Source organism: Lates calcarifer, linkage group LG3 (assembly GCF_001640805.2).
Source record: "Lates calcarifer isolate ASB-BC8 linkage group LG3, TLL_Latcal_v3, whole genome shotgun sequence".
NCBI classification, from domain to species: Eukaryota; Metazoa; Chordata; class Actinopteri; family Centropomidae; genus Lates; species Lates calcarifer.
In genome coordinates, this window is record NC_066835.1 from 5,801,386 (window position 1) to 5,819,726 (window position 18,341).

At 41.2% G+C, this 18,341-nt stretch overlaps 1 protein-coding gene across 1 annotated transcript in view; it reads right to left on the bottom strand.

Annotated features, from left to right (window-relative positions):
- LOC108900407 (growth factor receptor-bound protein 10-like) overlaps window positions 1-7,685 on the bottom strand; it is a 44,214-nt gene extending 36,529 nt beyond the window's left edge. Inside the window, 2 exon segments of the mRNA XM_018701435.2 lie at window positions 4,385-4,492; window positions 7,347-7,685. Coding sequence (XP_018556951.1) covers window positions 4,385-4,435 — 51 coding nt within the window. The 5' untranslated portion in view covers window positions 4,436-4,492; window positions 7,347-7,685.
- Window positions 7,686-18,341: the final 10,656 nt, after the last annotated feature.

Genomic DNA, 18,341 nt, shown 5'->3' on the forward strand with positions numbered 1-18,341 from the left:
GACATCCACTGTAAGTTATTGTAAATTTACTGTCTACAAAGAGGAAATTGAATGAATATGCTAAACAGAGTTATGGGAGGAGGAAGACGTGGTCAGTATATCGCCACAAGGTAGTAGCACGATAAAAAACTAATTCTTTTGTTGTTGTATGAGAAGGTTCCCCAAGTCCTCAAAGAAAAGAGCTTTTGTTGAGACCACAAATACCAAATTAACCACAACGTTTTCAGATGGTTCTTCAACTGATTGAAATAGGACAATAGTGTCTAGACTTTGCAGATGTGGTATATGGTAAATGTATGCATACATTTGCATACTAATATGGTTACAAAGACAATGGTAATATGCTAATGTGCAGCAGTTAGCCATTTTCACCATCTTAGCACACACTAACACACAACATCCAATAGTTGTGGAGACATTTCACTAAAAGCCAAAAAAGTCAGCTTGCTGGTGACACAAAAGGGAAAAGAAAGAGGATCACCACAGTCAGAAAAGGGTCCCAGGCCTACAGTTGGTTTAATTAATGTGAAACACAGTATACTGTCAATGAACTGAATATCAATGAACCATGCCCAGGTCCACTTGACTAAATCATCTCAAGTATGGTTTACATCAGCTGTGAAAACTATTGTACCAAAACATGGAAGTGGACTGCTACTTTAGAATGTAAATACAAGCGGACTCTTCTTCTTTTTTGTGTGCAAACCAACTAGGTGCATACACCTACCTACTGTATCAGAGTGTATTGATACACAAGTATAATTGGTAATCGGGCAATCATACGTTTCATCCTTTTGGGACCATGAATGTCTGTACCAAACTGCATGTTAATCCTTCCAAATAGTTGTTGAGATAGTCCAGTTTGCACCAAAGTGGCAGACTGCCTGACATGGCCATCCATAGAGCCATGTTGTAGGCATGGCCAAAAACTCTGAATGACACTTGAAGCAACATACAACTTCAGTTTCTGTAACTTCTTGGAGGGACTGATGGGGTGCTTTGCATCTAGATCAATAGCCTTATTACACATACTTTTAGGATTTAGGTTCAGAGTCCTGGGTTGGAATGATGTTGTCTCCTCCTTCTCTCTGGGGGAGTGCTCTGTTTTATTCCCTGTCTTGCTGTAGTGTCGTGGTGATTTTCAGAATACATCTGCTCTCAAAACGAGTGTGAAAAACAAGAAGACAAGTCTTCTTTTGTTATTTTCTTGGATTACCATGGCTTACTTCTTCTGCAGTATTAAAGTTACATTTGTTTCGGACCAATGTCACGGTTCTTGGAGTCAGCAGACATTGTAGAGGAAATCTTAGGCCTGGTGTTTCAATTAGCTTGACATACTGGGGTTACTCTTGTCCATTGATAGACATCCTGTAACTGTTCTTGACACCTCTTTCATCTTGAGCAAATTTCTTCCCGTCAGCCCTATAGCCCACAGCACTAACATCTAGGTATTTCAATATACCGTCTCTCCGAGCATCAAAGACTATGCTTCCTCGAAAGCACAAGCTTGAACCTATTGCTGCAGTAGAGCTGCATAGAGTTGCTGACCTCTGACCTCCAAAAACAGAGAGGAAAATGACTGTAGTTTATGTTCTCAGACATGTTCAAGACTGTTGGCACAAACAGGGGAGAGGATCTGTTAAACACTTCATTCTTTCCGCTCTTCTGACCGGTTAAAGTCGTAACTCAGCTCAGCTTCGAGTCTGTGTGGACTGTGGTTTCTTAGTGTTCTGTCAGCGTACGTGCATCCACATTTACAAACGTACACTCATATGTACGGAGAGGGGAAGGGAAAAGAGAGAAGGAAAGTGAGAGTTGCTGGCTGCTTCCTCTGAGACATCTCTGGCACAGATCCAAAGTTCTCACTAAGATAGACAGACGTGCGCACACACACACTTTGGAGACAGGCCTGGAATGCTGCCCAGATTCCCAAACATGCCCGGCGTTATGTATAGCGTTATGTAAGTATGCAGAAAAGAGGGCTCATTTGCTCCTTATCTATACACACTAAAGCTGAAGTCACTGCCTACAGAGAGAGACTCCATGGGGTATTTGTGTGTATGTGTGTGTGTGTGTGCGCGCCATGCTGTGTCATGTCAACTGGCAGGCTTTACATAACAAACACACACACACAGCAATGTTGTAACCCACTTCTCTCCCTCTAACCATCAAACTCTGTTTTTCCTCTGCTAGATGCAGGGTGGAGGAATGTTGTTTTCTATGGGGATTCAATTTACTATTCACTGCAGTCTTACTGGTGCAAAACCCTTTCCTGGAAGCTAACATGAACCAGTCCAACTTAATGTCAGCTCAACAGGGGCTCAGCTGTCCCACAGTTCGGGTTAGCGGGGAGCTGCATTTTTGTACCTCCACTAAGAGGAATAAAGCAGCTGAGGCTACGTCACTTCCATCGTCCCATCAGTCCCAATAAGACGTCATACCATCAATCCCATGTTTTCAGGCCTGACACACAACAAAAGCCCACAGCTTGTTATTGTTGTTTGTTTAGCGCTCTATTTATAGACCTCCACGATGCTCTTTAGCCAAATTCTTTAGGTTACTGGAGGGTTGGAGAGGAGAAAATCCAAGCTGAGAAACAAAGGGCTCATTCTGCAGGAGTTGGACAGTGGAAGTGGGTCTGTTTTGTTGCAGAGACGCCATATTTCACCTAACTAGGCTGGGAGTCATTCACTGTGAAGCAAGTACACTCACAAAGCCACTGTACACATGTTAATAGGGAGAGAGAGAGAGAGAGAGAGAGGTTTATATAACCATACTTGTGAGGACTACAGTCTTTCCCTAATACATAACCCAAACCAAAACTCTTTTCCAACCTTAAGATAATTCAAAACTTGAAGCTGTACTGCTGTACCACTCTGTATCAATAAAATTATATAACATGTGCTATCTGAATGATGTTGCTCATTGTGACAAAATAAACAGAGAATTACTAACCACTCTCAGCTCTATAAAGTGTTTTAGCCTCTTTTAGCTCATTGTTTTGGTCTTCCAGCCCAAAAATGGTTCACACAGCTCCAGTCAACCTTGTGTCAAACAACAGCAGGGAGCCATTTTCAGCAAAAAAGTTAAAGAACTACATATTTTTCTTAGGAGCTAGAGGGGCCCAAAACAGAGCTAAAAAAGAGTAAATGTTGCACTGTGCCTCAATTTACGTGCTGATTACTTTTTCTTGCTATTTTGAGTGCATAGGTGTTCACACTGAAACTAACCTCTTCCCTATGTAGCAGATGGGAAGGGACCACCAATGTATTTTAAAATTGTGAAAATGGCATCCGAAAAGGGAGCACACATCATCAACATCAGTGGCAGCAGAATGTCGCATGAAACAGAGGGTACACACGAGTAAAACATACTTTTTTAAGTGAGCAAAGCAGCCTGCATATATTTCGGTGGGTGGAAATCACAGTCAAATGTTGTGATCATCATTCCTAGTCAGCACACAACCCTATCGAAATTCACACATTTACACCAGTAAGTACATAGTGTGCTTTCGAGGAAGCATAGTGTGCTAAGAGAAGAATACAAATTGTGCATGACTTACACTTCTCTGGTGACATTCCAAATAAATGCTAATCTTGTTCTGTGTCTGCTGAACAGACTGTTCATGAGGTGAGATTTTTTTTTTACACAGACCGTACTTCATATGGGGAAATAGTGTCATTGCTCGAGGAAGAGTTTAATGTAGCAAGTACAAGAGCAGTCAGCTAACAGCTAACTTAGTTTGGTAATTAAAATAGAATTAGCAAATTTTGTTCCACACCTGTCAGTTTGACTAAATCATAACCAACAGTTTCTGGACAACATCTATGTTACAGCTGGGCATATGTTTTTGACACTACTGGGAAAAATGAGCAGACAACTCCTAAAAAGTTATGATTTTTGTTTAATCTTAATCCTAAAGCCTTTCACCTAAATTAGCCCTTTGAGTTAGTTTGCAGTTCTTTTATTAACAAAACAAGGTTTGCATGACTCCGTACCAGTATTAGTTGGTTAATGTTACTTTACCTTTGTTGTTGTTGTTTGTCCATTGTCAACAATAAAACTTGAATCAAGGATTAATAACATTTTGACTTGAAGAGAAACCAGGTGCAACTAATTTGCAGCTAATTTTAACACAGTGCTATTGTACTGGCTCACAGCTGAAGGAGCTAAATGAAATGGAGCCATCGTTAGAAGTGAAGTTACACCTGTGCTTTTCCTGCTTTTCCTAGTCAAAATATCCAGAATGAAAAACATCCATTAACCCTACTTAAGCTTTTCTGTTTCATGAAACCAAATGGTAATGTAACACTACTTTGACATGTTCTTGGTTAATATGCTACCATCCACCACTGACAAGCACACACACAGACACTATATTTACCTGGTAGTTTGGGTGACATAAGAAGTAGTCAGGGCATCCTGCTAAGGCCATGGTGTTCCTTCACTCTTCCCTCTGTAGGGAATGACACCCACTGGTCTCACCAGCACCCTGCACAAGAAGGAAGGACACAGCACAGAAAACCGACTAAATAAAAAGAAGAAAGGAAAGCACCTGTCACTAAACAGATGAAGGGTAGAAGAAAACACAAACTCACAAAATGAACCAAATAATGACTGAGATGGGTAATCAGGGAACTCATAAAAATGAAGTGAATTCACAAAATAGACCTAAACATCTCAGGTGAGTACTGTTACCCATGCTGAACACCATGCCACAACTTTGTAAAATGGGCATCTATTTCTTATGCCTAAAGTAAAAAAAAGGCAAAAACGCCAAACCCCACACTCTTCTCAAGAGAAAACAAAGCCTGCATGTGTGACTGAATGTGCATGCATGGATGAACGTGTGCACACCGAATCCAATGTAAACACAGCCTTTGTGTACAACACACACACACACAAGTCAGTTCCCAAACAAAGCTTGGGGCTTAAGACCAAACAAGAAACCCTCTCCAACCACTCTCCACCTGCAGACTGATGGGTGGGTGGGGGGGTCTGAAAGAAGCTGAAATAGGAGTCGGCATTGTGAAGCATTATCTGCTCTGAGTAAGCAGGGGGAAGTTATATATGTGTGTGTTTGGGAAGAGAATATACACACTGCAATAATGTTCCACATTGAGTTGGATGTTATGCTCGGAGCATAAAAACTACTGGATGTCTGTGTAAATCAATTCATGTTCCTGTATTATTGCATTTCATTAATGCAGGTTGCCTTCTAGAGTGTTTGAAAAAAACTATTCTCCAACTTGCAGCTACACCCCAAAACTCATTCCAAGCACTTAAATATGAAGGTACAGTAAATGGGTTCCTTGGCCTTGCATAATGTCATTTTTGGAGTTAGATTTTTATCTCGGTTTGTTTCATTGTTTTGGCAAGAAAATCCTACCCTCGCCTGGAAATCCCAGATCACCATCAAAATCTAATCGACTGGTCCCTTTAAGAACTCATAACTGTCCACCCAATTTCTTGGAAAGCTGTAATAACATTTTAGGGATGTCTAGCTCATAAACCGGACTTTTCTCTCTATTCAAGAAAAATACGAGCACTCCACAAAGGGAGAGATGACTTGTTAAGATGGATATTTCTGCAGCCCACATACAAATTTCAGGGAACTGCTGCAACTGATACTCCTTCCAACAAAGGTTCGGCAAACTGAGTCTACACACACGTTCACACACACGCACGGAGACACACACACACACACACACACACACACACACACACACACACCCTGAACTCTGCATCTCTCTCACTAAATAGCTCCTCTCACTCTTTGACTCTGCTGGTTTCTCTTCACTTTCTCTCCCAGCGTGTCTCCATTGTACAGGTCATTATATAACAGATATCAGATGGTTCAAACAATATCTCTTCCTCCTCCTCCTCCTCCTCCTCCTCCTCTCTTCTCCATCTCCCTCTCTTTTCACCCCACTAATTACTGTTTCCACTGGGGTTCTGCTATCTTTAGGTTGCTCTGCTGACTGAGAATGTGTGTCTAAATGTGCGTGCGTTTGACTATGTCTGTGCACAGTTGCACACACACATCGAAAAGACAGCCTCTCTGCTGCTGATAATTGCACTGTTTTTTTTTTCTACAGTGACCTTTTTGTATATCTCACATGTTCTTGCATAGGCTTATGTGTGTGTTCAAACCAATCAAAGCACTGGCCAAAAGGGCAAGCGGGGCAGATCATATGTGCGGCTAATAAGCCTGAAAGCAAAGCCAAATCTCCAAGTGCTTGACATTTGCTGACATTTGTGGTTCCTCCTGCAGAGAAAGGGAGTAATTCAGCTTTACTGGTCATACAGGGAGATCTAGAGAATTAAATGGGACAGGGAGCAACTTAATAATGCCACATGTGTGAGTATGTGTGTGTTTGTGGATACACTACGCCCACTCTAACATCTTTCCAAGCACAAGTGCACTCAGATGCTGACATCAAGTGCATTTTTTTTTCACAGATATTTGGTGATTATGTCTGTATTTCCTCCTCAAGATAAGAAGTAGCAACAGCCTCACATGGCATACTATCTATCTGCACCTGCATCATACACACAGTAATATGAGTGTGCCATTCACAGCCTCCTATAGGCCTCAGTGATACCTGATCCTAAACAGACCTGTAGTCCTCTTTATGAATCAGGAAGGAAGGAAGGAGGAAGTATAGCAGCATACAGAGATTATCCTACATTAAGTCACAGCTAATGGAGCTTTATGACAGACCATCAACACACATACACATACACACACTCTGCCAGCTTATCCTCCTTAATGCAGTAGCTCCTTTATGTGCCATGGGCTCAGATAATTCCCTTTCAAAGTTGGAATTAGTAGAAGAAGCAGTTACAGTGAAGAGATGAAACAGTCACTGCAGAGGCTGTTGTGACACTGACTGAGCTCTTTTTTATCCTCAAAGACTAAAACTCCCTTCCACCCTCACCAACACAGTCTAAGAGTGGCTGTAGTGATGTAGCGTTAAATATAACGTTGTGCTCCAGCTGGTGATCTTCATAATGTAAACCATAACATCTCCTCTTCTTCCAGAGATGCAAGCTGTGCGTCCTCTAAAGGACAGTGTCCTCCTGAGCTGTGTTACCTGCAGCAGTTTGACAGACTTTTAAAGATGTGTGCAGTGACTGTGTGTGTGTGTGTGTGTTTGCCACAGCTAAACATGTCAGTGAGCTCTTATTTCTGTCAACAAAACGTAAGTGAAATGAGCTATACACGCCTTTGCATCCCTGTGCATGAGCAATAAGCTTCTATTGGAAGAATAGTTGAGAGAGTTTAACCATAAGCGCTCCGACTGAGAGAGAGTAGTTTCCAAACAAATAACCAAAGTGCTTACGGTAATGAAAGGGCCTGACGCAGCACAGGAATCGTGTCCAGGACGCACGGCGGAGCAGCACCCGGTGCGCTACGACTGTCCTCGTCTGGAGCTCCACACAAACTGCTTCCCCCTCCAAAAAAAAAAAAAAAAACTCCGGCCGCTGCTCCGTTGTCTTCACCTTGTCCCCCCCACCCCCGAAGTGCTTTCCCTGCACACGTACACACACATATAAACGCACACTCACGCTTGCATACGTCAAAACACACTCACACATGCACTGGTCTCAACCCGCACTTTACGACCAGCTGACTCTTCTCGCTCTCTCTCCACACATGCTCACTCACACACACACAAATACTCACACACGCACGCACACTCTCTCTAGCTGAAGGAAACCTCGTCTCTCCGCCCCGCCCTGTTCACAACAGCACACTGCAAAAAATGAACGTTTTTTTTTTTTCTTTTTTTACAAGCTGGAGGTCTGTACAGAAATCTGTATTTATATTACCATATAAAAGTAAGAAAATAACAATTCATAAGATTTTTTTTCCTTTACAAACTCTCTGGAGTTGTCACTGTTATTTCACTCGAAATCAATTTTCATTTTTTAAAGGCAGATAAATGTAAAGGTTGACATTTTTTCCAGTGTGTTCAAGACCTGACTTTAACCCTACAAGCAGAGAGGCCTCCTCTCTGCGAACTAAAGTGACACAGTCATTAGTGTCAAACCATCCATCTGGTGTCACTGCTGCAGGTTCACAGTATGTACCTGCCCTGTCGCTTGCAGCATATGTCCTACATGTCGACTCTAATCACACATTTACACCAACTGACTTAAAAACAGCAAAAAAAAAAAAAAAAAAAGTCCCTATAGGCACATTTCAGCAGTATCACAGGAGTTAAAAAAAAAAACACAAAGCATGATAACATTACTATCTCAGGCACCATAAACACACATTAAGGAAAGTAGTATGCTAGTACAGCACTAACAGATACAATTATACAATATAACAACAGATTATCATCAGACTATCATCATGTCATTAAAAAAAATATTATATCAATATATATACTGTCTGCTATTGTTATTTCCCCAACATGGAAGTCAAAACATTGTTAAAGAAACACTGCGTCATATATTCAAATATTTATTCATTTGTCGGCATTCAAAAAATTTTAAGTATAAAAAAAATACTGAAATCAGCCCATAAAGTAGCCCCCAGGTGATCATGTTTAGCTAGCAGCATATACCTCTATGAATCATAGCTAATAACTGTTAGATAAACATTCATGGTCCCCAGAGAATTAATTTAAAGGGGCTGTTTGTAAATTTTCTCTCCCACTAAATGTGGTTTCTTACTGGGAGCAAGTGGTGGTGATGGCTGCTTACCAAGAGCTTCAACCATCATTGTGTTTACATTACAAGAGGTTAGAATGTGCCTTCTGAGCTGCACTACTTCTTCTGTGCTTCAGTGATTTGCTATCAGAAAGTGACGAGACAGGCTGGCCAGGTAAGTATGCCAACTTCAGTAAAGGAAAAGCAGTGATAGAAATTGAAGCAAAACATCGCTGTTGCTTTCCACTGCTGGAGACAGCTCCTGATGAGCAAAGGAATAAAGTCTGATGTGGAACTCACAGTGGTTTTTCTGGATTGGTAAGTAAATAGCTGTTAATGCTAACATTAGTATGTAGTGGTAGTAAAACTTACAAATAGCTCCTTTAATGACTTCTCCAGTTTGAGTTTAAATGTCATTGATATTTGGCCTACATAGCGTGAGAATATCCCATACCCCAAACTACTGAACCTGAAAAAAATAATAGCAGCGGTAGCTACAGTTTCACAGGTCCCCCTAATACTATGTACACATGTTGGCTCTAATGCAGTTTAACTTCACTTGCAGGCCGTAAAATATTTGTACTGTTAGATAATCTTTGACACCTCCTCCCCTTTCACCCATTCATCAGCTAGCAGCCATTTACAAACTCAGGTTTCACCCACTCACAGGTTAATTAAACCCTCCTCCTTATCTGTTTTCAGACCTGCAGTATGTGGACACATGTTAGGGTTGACAGCAGATAAGGACGAGGCTTGGAGAAGTGGATCCAGTAAGGGGAGAGGCTACGTTACTTGAAACTAGCTATTCATATAACAGCACAACATTCACTTATTTCAAGGTTAGATGTTTATGGACTCTTAAGGTGGCGCCTCCTCTGCCACACAGACTACCCAGGGACAGCCCAGATGGAGCAGAACATACCAACTGCCTCACACTTGCTCCTGGCAGACGTCCTCCTGCCTCTGACAGCCAGCATATACACATGTGTAAGCCTGCCAAGAATCAAACATGAGCCTGCACACACATGAGCCCAAGGCCACATGTATGTGAAGCCTCATCAGTTTTTCTGAAAAAATAAAAATAAAAAATATGTGCTCTGTGAATTGGTCAGAGGTACAGGGTATTTCCAGGATCAGCACTCCATGTCAGGCTTTGTTTACAAAAACAACACCTGAAGGTACACTGGAAAAACATACAGAGTATCAAACCATCTCACCATCACATGGGTGTGCTTATACTCAGTTACAGAACTTGGCAGAACGTCTCTGACATCTGTAGCAATTCTGTAGCATTTGAACTCATTGTATCATTGAATCACACTGTGATTACATCTCTGATTGAACATAGTGATGGATGTTCTTTGTTAGATTGTACTTGCAATAGCCTGGTGTTTACATGCAGCAGCTGGAGTGTATTCACTCACAGGAGCAAAAAACGGGTTAGTGTATCATCAGCATCATCATCATCATCATGAATCAGTGACAGTGCCCACACAGACATATATTGAAACTCTTGGGGGAGGTTCAGCAGTCAACCGAATCATATTGAATATGCTTGGGCAACAAAGTCCAGATTACAACCTTCTTAAATTTTTCAAAAGACACTAACATACCTGCTGCTAGCTAGCTAAAATATCCAAAATATGAGGCCCTCATTCAACAGTTTTAAACAAACAATGTTTGTTTGGAAAAAGTGAAATGACTGAACCTGTAAAAGGAGAAAACACTGACAACAGTTGTTAGGTTCTGTAGATTTTAGGAATATCTGGGGCCTGTGTGAAGGCTCATCTTAGGATATGGCTCATGGATTCCAATATCAAACCCTGTGTGTTGTTGAAATTTAGAGCTCAGGCTTTTAAAACATGGGAACCTCCACCACTTCAAAGCACAGCTTTCTAGGAAAGCCAACAAACTTTAAAGGCTAAGGTCTGGCCTGGTCTGACGACCGCTTGGTCCCACTACTCTGTTTGTTTGCATTCGTAGGTAAAGTGTAACAGAGTTATGCAATCGACAACAGAAACAGCTTGATGCTTCCCACTGAAATGGATCAGTCGCACAAACACATGAACATGTGCTGTGTTTTGAAAACACAGGAGAAGCGTGGCTGTTACATAAAAATTCCACTGACCCTTGTTAGGAAATAGCTAGGCATCCCAGATGGTGGAATCTGAGTCTCTCAAGGCCTTGGGAGGTCATCTCAGACTCACACAACACACACACACACACACACACACACCACTACTCAACACCACCACCATGGGCTAAATTGTCTCCAGTTGTAAATACAATGTACAGTGTGCTTACAGGCGATGTACAACAGGCTAAAGAGTAACATCAAAGCTCTCGACTATCTGAGTGTGTGTTTTGATGAGTGTGACAATTAAAATGCCATAAATGGTTGGATCACTAATTCAGTGTGTTGTGACCATTTTGAATCCTCTAAGAGCTCTGCGAGTATACAAAACTGAGCCCAGCCACATGGAACTGGGTCACCTTGACAATGTGTGTCCGTATGTGTTTGTGCATGTGTGTGTGTGTATGTGATCTCTTCCAGGGCATAATGTGTGTGCTTGTGGCATGTTTCATAGGTGATTCATTGTGTGTGTGTGTGTGTGTGTGTGTGTGTGTGTGTGTGTGTGTGTGTGTTTGTGGGTGTGCCTGTGTGGACAAAGCGTCTGTGGTTGGGTGGTCTGAGAGCTGCTGTTGACAACCTGCTGTTTTTTTTTTATTGATGTTCACCTCTGAGCTGGAATGCTGCTACTTCTCCAAACATAATATCATACAGAAGTGGGGTCTGGTGTAGAGAGGTGGAGGAAGGGACTGATAGAGTAAAGACCAGCATTAAGAAAGGTAACAAGGATGATTACATGTGGGTTTTTTTAGTCCTCTAGGGAAGAAATTGATGTCTTTCAGTCCACCACCTAAGTCCAGGGTGAAATTTCTCAACAACCATTGGCTGGAAACTTTGTACACACTGATGATCTCTCAAGGATGGCCCTAGTGATTCCCTGATTTTCTTTCTACTTTTTGGTTTTGAATGAAATGATTCTACAACTATTAAACAGATTGTCATTGAATTTTGTACAGACATTCATGTCCCGTTATTATAATATATGTTGATGATCAATCAGCCTCAGCTGTAAACAAAAGCTAACACATACCTGCTAAATATCAGTGTGTTAGCACTGCCACTGTAACATCCTGACATCAGCATGCAGCTCAAAGCACAGGTCTGCTTAAAGCTTCACAGAACTAGTAACATGACTGTAAGACTGGTGTGTTTAGTGGCAGATTTTGCATCATTTGCACACATTTGAGACTGGATTGTGCAGCCTGTCTTTTATTCCCTCTATTGAACAAACTACACCATTAGCTGTAGGCTAGCTGGTGAACTCAGCAGTAACTTGAGGCTCTGTCTCTAATTTTCCTCTAATAGACCTGTATCTCTCCTTTTTCCTTTTAACTCTTCATCTTATCAAGTAGATTCATGAAACCCAAATCGGACTCAGCTGATGACACCCCAGGGAGATTTGCATGTATTAATAACCTTCCATTGACTTTACATGCAATCACGCTTAAAATATCACATTCTTTCTCAACACACATTTAGTGTTGGGTATGCACTTATTGTAATCACAAAGACTAGTCATAGGCTCTGACTGGCTAACTAACTAACTAACTAACTAACTCTGTACTGGCTAGTAATTTTTGCTTTATTTATATAATTTCAACCCATGTGCACTATGCTAAAAATGAAATACTTTTTAAATGAATGTACACTTGATTACTTTACCTGCTTATGACATTCACAGCTGTTTATATATATATATATATATATATGTTACTGCTGTTTTAAAACTATGGTTACACTGGCTATCATTGTTATACAGTACTCTCAAGCATCATTAATCCCTTAACACCTTGGTAATCATTAAATCTAAATTAGTCACAAAATAATTTTTTCTGTCTTTTGCCCCCACATGGGATTGGGATATAATTAGGCATCTACATTACAGACTTAAATCTTATTAAGAGATTGGAACACTGTGTTGGGATTCAGAGATTTTGGTTCTTTTAGTGCTGATAAGCCCTGAACCACACACACACACACACACACACACACACATACATACACAGGTCATGCACAGACAAGTAAATTTTAACTGTTTTATTTCAACACAGGAACGTTTCTGCTAATTGGGTGAGGAATTGTGTTGTTGGCTTTCAGCATAGTTTCATTTGTCTGAGGCAGTTAGAGAAAGAAGTGTCAGTATCAGGAAACCTCAACTGTACCATACAACATTTCTGTTGATTAACTAAATTAACTAAACACTGAGAGATCTGACTGTTATTTTTGACTTGTTTTGAGAAGAAACTAATTAAGTTTTCAACCTGGATTATGTGACTCATCGTGGGCATTATTTGCAGCATGTGCACTCAGTGTGTATGCGTCTGAAATGTGCGCTGGCCCCAGCTCCCCTCCAAAGTCGCTTAGAGTGAGTCAGGAGATCAAAGTCGAAGCTGTAGATTAATCCACATAACAGGAGCTTTTCCACTAATAACAGAACATTCTTTTCATTCTGGCTGCCTAGTACGTCAGTGCCACCGAGCCTCTACAGTCGCACCAACACATGAACCTTAAACCAGACCTTCGGAAAACTAAACTGAATCACAGCTACTATACATGTCTACAAAACAAAACAAAGAGAATCTTCTGTTACCCCTGACATAGTGGTAAATATAAAAAGTAAACTTTGATATTAGCACTAAAAGCTATATCATAAATATTGGTTATAGCAGCTTTAAAAGCTAAATGACATGGGCCTTGGTATGTTATCTCTTTGACACATGCTGTAGTCATTTGAATTTTTTTTAGCCAAATGTCTTATATGTTGCTTTTTTTGACTACAACATAGTCTTTACATCCAAATGTACCTCTCTGTCCTGCACTCGCAATATGATTGGTTTTTGCTGCCACATTGGTTCACAGTATATCTTTTGTGAAGATAATGAAGAGTTGATGGATGGTTTTTTACAACTTGAAGAAGATATCAAGTCACTCCAGGTCATATGGCCAAAGTCAAAGTGAAATCTCATGCCACAGGTGTCAGAAACCAAAGTGAAAGAGTTTGTCAAGTCTGAAGTACCCACAATCAATACTTGAGTCTGACTAAAGTCCAAGTCATATGACTTAAGTAAGCACCTCTGGAAAGTGGAGATTCCAAGCTTCAAAAGTCCCTTGACAAATTTGTGGGTGAGGCCATGGAAGCTGCTTCCATATCTCTCTGCAGTCTCTGGGGAGGGCTGGGTGAAGTGGGTGAAGGTTGATTGAGGGTTGAGGTAATGCTAGGTTAACTGGGTGAAGGCTGGATGAGATAAAACATCCAGTCCTTATCCATCCACACTGAGACCAAAATATATTTCCAACCTAACATCTCCCTGCCGGAAGCAGTGTACAGCAGCTATTCCCAATCAAACAGAATAATCATTTGTAATGGTATTGCACAGAGCTGGCCTGTGTTTTGTCTCTGTGAGAAGGCCTCAGTCATTGCCAGGCAGATGTTTGGGTTGGATCGCCATGTGGTGGAACGCCACCCTTCCATCTGGCTCAGGCTCCGTAGGCTACAGGAATAGAGCACTGAGAAAGCTGGGAACACAACTCCCCTTTCAATAGCAATAGTATGATCGAAGAATGTTCTTCCTGCACCTGCAAGTCTTTTCTTTTATGAGCACAGCAGAGGAGAAAAAAAAGACTTGAGCAATAATCATTTGAGGAATTTAATTTTACCCCAGCTAAATCACTTGGAATGTTTACATTGCACCTCAGAAACTGAGTCTGTCCCGGCACCAGGGATTTTCATTTTGAGCAGGGGATGAAAAATCAGCCTTGTTGAGTGAAAGAGAAATATAACAACAAACACTCTGTTAGGAGTGTAAATGAGATTTTAGGAGTGATAAACAAAAGGTATTTTTCTATATTAATCTCACATTCTTAGACAATGATTGTCCATCTGGATTACAGCCTAGATTGCAATCATATCTGAATTGTCTGGAGTACAATCATAACTGCTAAATGATCATTGATGATGGATAAGAATTAACACTTTGTAAGAGTTCACATAAGACTACACGATCATTTGGCATTTACAATGCCTCCCTGAAGCCATACAAGTGAAGACACTGCACCCCAGTCAGATCTTATCAACTCCAACTGTGGCTAAAAAACACTTCGTACCACTGGAAATACTGCTGTGTAATTGCAGATTCCTGATATATTAAGCTACTGACTGTGAAACAGATTAAAGTAAAGTATTCTTAGGTTATGCAGAGATTTTCCCCTGTGCACCAGGCAGGCAGGCAGTTCCCTCCCATCATGCCCTGTCTCTCTCTTTAAGTATCAGCTATCTGCTGCCAAAAGTCTGACTGGATATTAATAGCAACACTGCCAGAATCTAAACCACATTTGTTTAGGTCAAGGCTGAGCTCAACGTCCATTAAACAATACAGAGAAACTCAAACGCCTCTGGCAGCGTAAAGAGGAGGAATGGGAGATAAACTAAACAGATATCCGATGTTCTAACTGCTTCAGATGGAAAAGTCGATTGAAGAGGTTAATCATTTAAACTTGGGGAGGGTGAGTGCACTGTACATGCGTCAGCCAGCAACTTGGGGTCTTGCTGCTGAACGCCAGCCAAGCTGGAGTGAGGGTGATTTGTGAGCTCTGCAGCACAAAAATCAACTGTAAGACCAAGAAGCCAAAAGCTTTTTGAGCCATTTAATCTCAAATGACCACTTCAGATCAGAGACTTTTATCACTTTACTTTAGATTCAAGTTACAGCTGCTCAAGTCAGTTTCTAGTTTAGAATGTAGCATTAGCAAAGATGCTGCCTCTCCAACAGCAAGTACAAGAAGTACAGTTTGTTGGTAGAGATGCATAGAAACTGTTTCTCAATGTAAAACAGTGACATCTAGTGCATAAGCCCCAACAGACATAAATTAGTGCTGTTTTTGTGCACATCTAATTCTCTCAGCTACATAAAAAATCTCAAATCAAGTCATTACTTCATTGGAGTTGTGAAGCATTGAGGGAGCCATTGTTTGTCCACTCTGAGGTTACCTGGCTTTGGAGCAAACCGTTACCCAGGTGGATGGGGGGATTTTTGCAGACCATCTCACCAGGAACGGCACACACCTTGTCCATGAGATGGTCATATTGCAGAGTAACACAATAACAATTCCAACCTTCGCATTAGAGCTGAACAGTCACCTCTTTGATTTAGCAACAGAGTAATTTCAGAGAAGTCCAGATTATTACTTTGTCTGAGCCCAGCGGGACCTTCTGTTTAAGGTGGCAGGGAAAGGTCAAACAGGAGCAAACCTGGAGAGCATGATGTAACATGCAAAACTGTGAGTTTGTCCCAACCAACCACGGCTGGATGACCAGTACCAAACCCCGCTGACAAGGTCCAGAACATTCCCTTTTAAAAGTCAAGCCTCATTTTTCTCAGAACAGTGGGAACAGAATTCAACAGGAAGAGAGGGGGAGGAGGAGGAGAGGAGAGGTGTGTATATGCCTGTGTGTGTGTGTGTGTGTGTGTATGTGTGTGTGTGTGTGTGTGTGTGTGTGTGTGCGTGTGTGTGTCTGTGCATGACAGAGAGTCTGTTCTGCAGGGCCGTGTCTGAACTTCTAGTATCTCTGGAACTGGCACTTGCCCAAATCCTGACACATCTGTCCAGAATCTGAAGACGAAAAAAAAGGGAGGAGGCAGTGTGCATAAGAAATACGCAGTCTGTGTGTGTTTATGTGAGTGGAATCAGTGTCCAATAGCTTGGGACATCCTGTAATACCTCTACTCCTGTGATGGTTCGTTTCATATAATAACAATGAAACAGTGTGTTGTCGACTGCTCGAAAAACAAGCCAGAGCTGCTAACATGCACGGACATCCACACGTGTTGAGTATGTATGGAGAACCGGGTTAGGTAAACAGTAGTGCTGATAACCCTGAAGTTAACCTGGACACTCTGATTGGCTTATCTCATCAATGATGGCTTCAAAAATCCTGGCTGCCAGCCAATAGAAACAGGGCAGGGAACACTCTGTCCCAATCGATGGAGAGAAAACATGCTGACAGGAAAGGAGCACACCCGTGAGGAGTCTGATGTCTTGAGGTTGTAGTTACTGCACAGTAGATATGGCCTGTCTGTTATTCCTCACCTTGACTGTTGATTCAAACATACACCTTTAATTGTGTTAAATGGGTTTAAATAATTAACTAACAAGTAAGAAGCCCATTAAGTTGCCTCTTGTGCTGCGACATTCAAATGCTGCTTTCACTTCAGTTTCCATCCTCTGTGAAACCTCACAACACCTGGTATGATTTCAATACTACATGGGTTATTAGTGTTTCTCTGCAGGCTAGCAGACCACCGGCAAAATGCAGACAGACAGACAAAGTTAGTAACTAGCATCCACCTTAACAGCTTTACAAGGTGATATTTCTGTGCTGTGTTTACAGCTTGTTCCACCACCATCAAAAAGCCAAAAACCAATTAATGCAGGTTTAAACCACAGTAGCAACATTAGCTAGTTTACTATAGCTACAGTAGCTGAGATCAAAATGCACAGGCCAGATTCATACAGCATTGGATATAAATGTACATCAGTTCCCTGGTGCTGATGGTGGCAAATACAAAAATACTCCAGACAAGAAACTATAACTTTACTGTCAAAAAACAGCTAACCAAAATTAAAAACCCTGCACATGTACATCGTTATCTAATTAGACTACCAAATTGGGTGTGGCCAGAGGCTCAAGAGGCTTATACCTTTATAACCTATAGAGACCAATGCAATTATGTTTTTATACCTAGGCCAGTGTGACATTGTTCTTTTAAAGTAATCAAAAAAACAAATTGTGCTCTCCAACAGTTGGAACAAAACTACCAAGAAAGTGAGGGAGATGAAACACCATTAGTGTACTGGTCCTTTAAATATGATTTAAATATGCTTCCTAATCATACCTTATGATGTTATTAGACCTTTTTTTTGTACAGTAAACACTTTTACTTGTTATGGCAGGAAAAACACAAGTGTAAATAATGACATTAATTCCTATTAAATTGTTCCACTAAGTCATGACATTGAACTAGCATGCACAACACCAGGGCACATCTACATGGTTTTCACCCATCATTAATATTATTTAAGTTAATTGTACCTGTCAATTGCTCCTGTTTTCTTTCTGCTATAGCATGATTAAAACATTTGCTATGACTGGTGTAACTGAAAAAAGTCTACTGTGGGATCAAGGCCTATTCTCAGATTTGGCTATGCATGTAAATATAGCCAACTGCAGTTTTGGTTTCTTTGAAGCAGAGACAGAGAGGGAGGGAGGCCTTATTACACCTCCTGTAAATGTATCAGCTGCCAAACCCAAGGAAAAAATCTAGTGAAAAGTCATTATTCTGCTGTCCAGGCCTGAGCTGTTTTTATTGGAGGTAAGGTCTTGGTAGCAAAGCTCTGGTGCTGGTTTAATGAGTGGTGTGCTTCGGCCTGAGAATGCAGGGGAAAGGCCACAATGTCCCTTTACGAAAAGGTCAAATTTAAAACTGTGAGTGTATCTGTGTGTGTGTGTGTGTGTGTGTGTGTGTGTGTGTGTGTGTGTGTGTGTGTG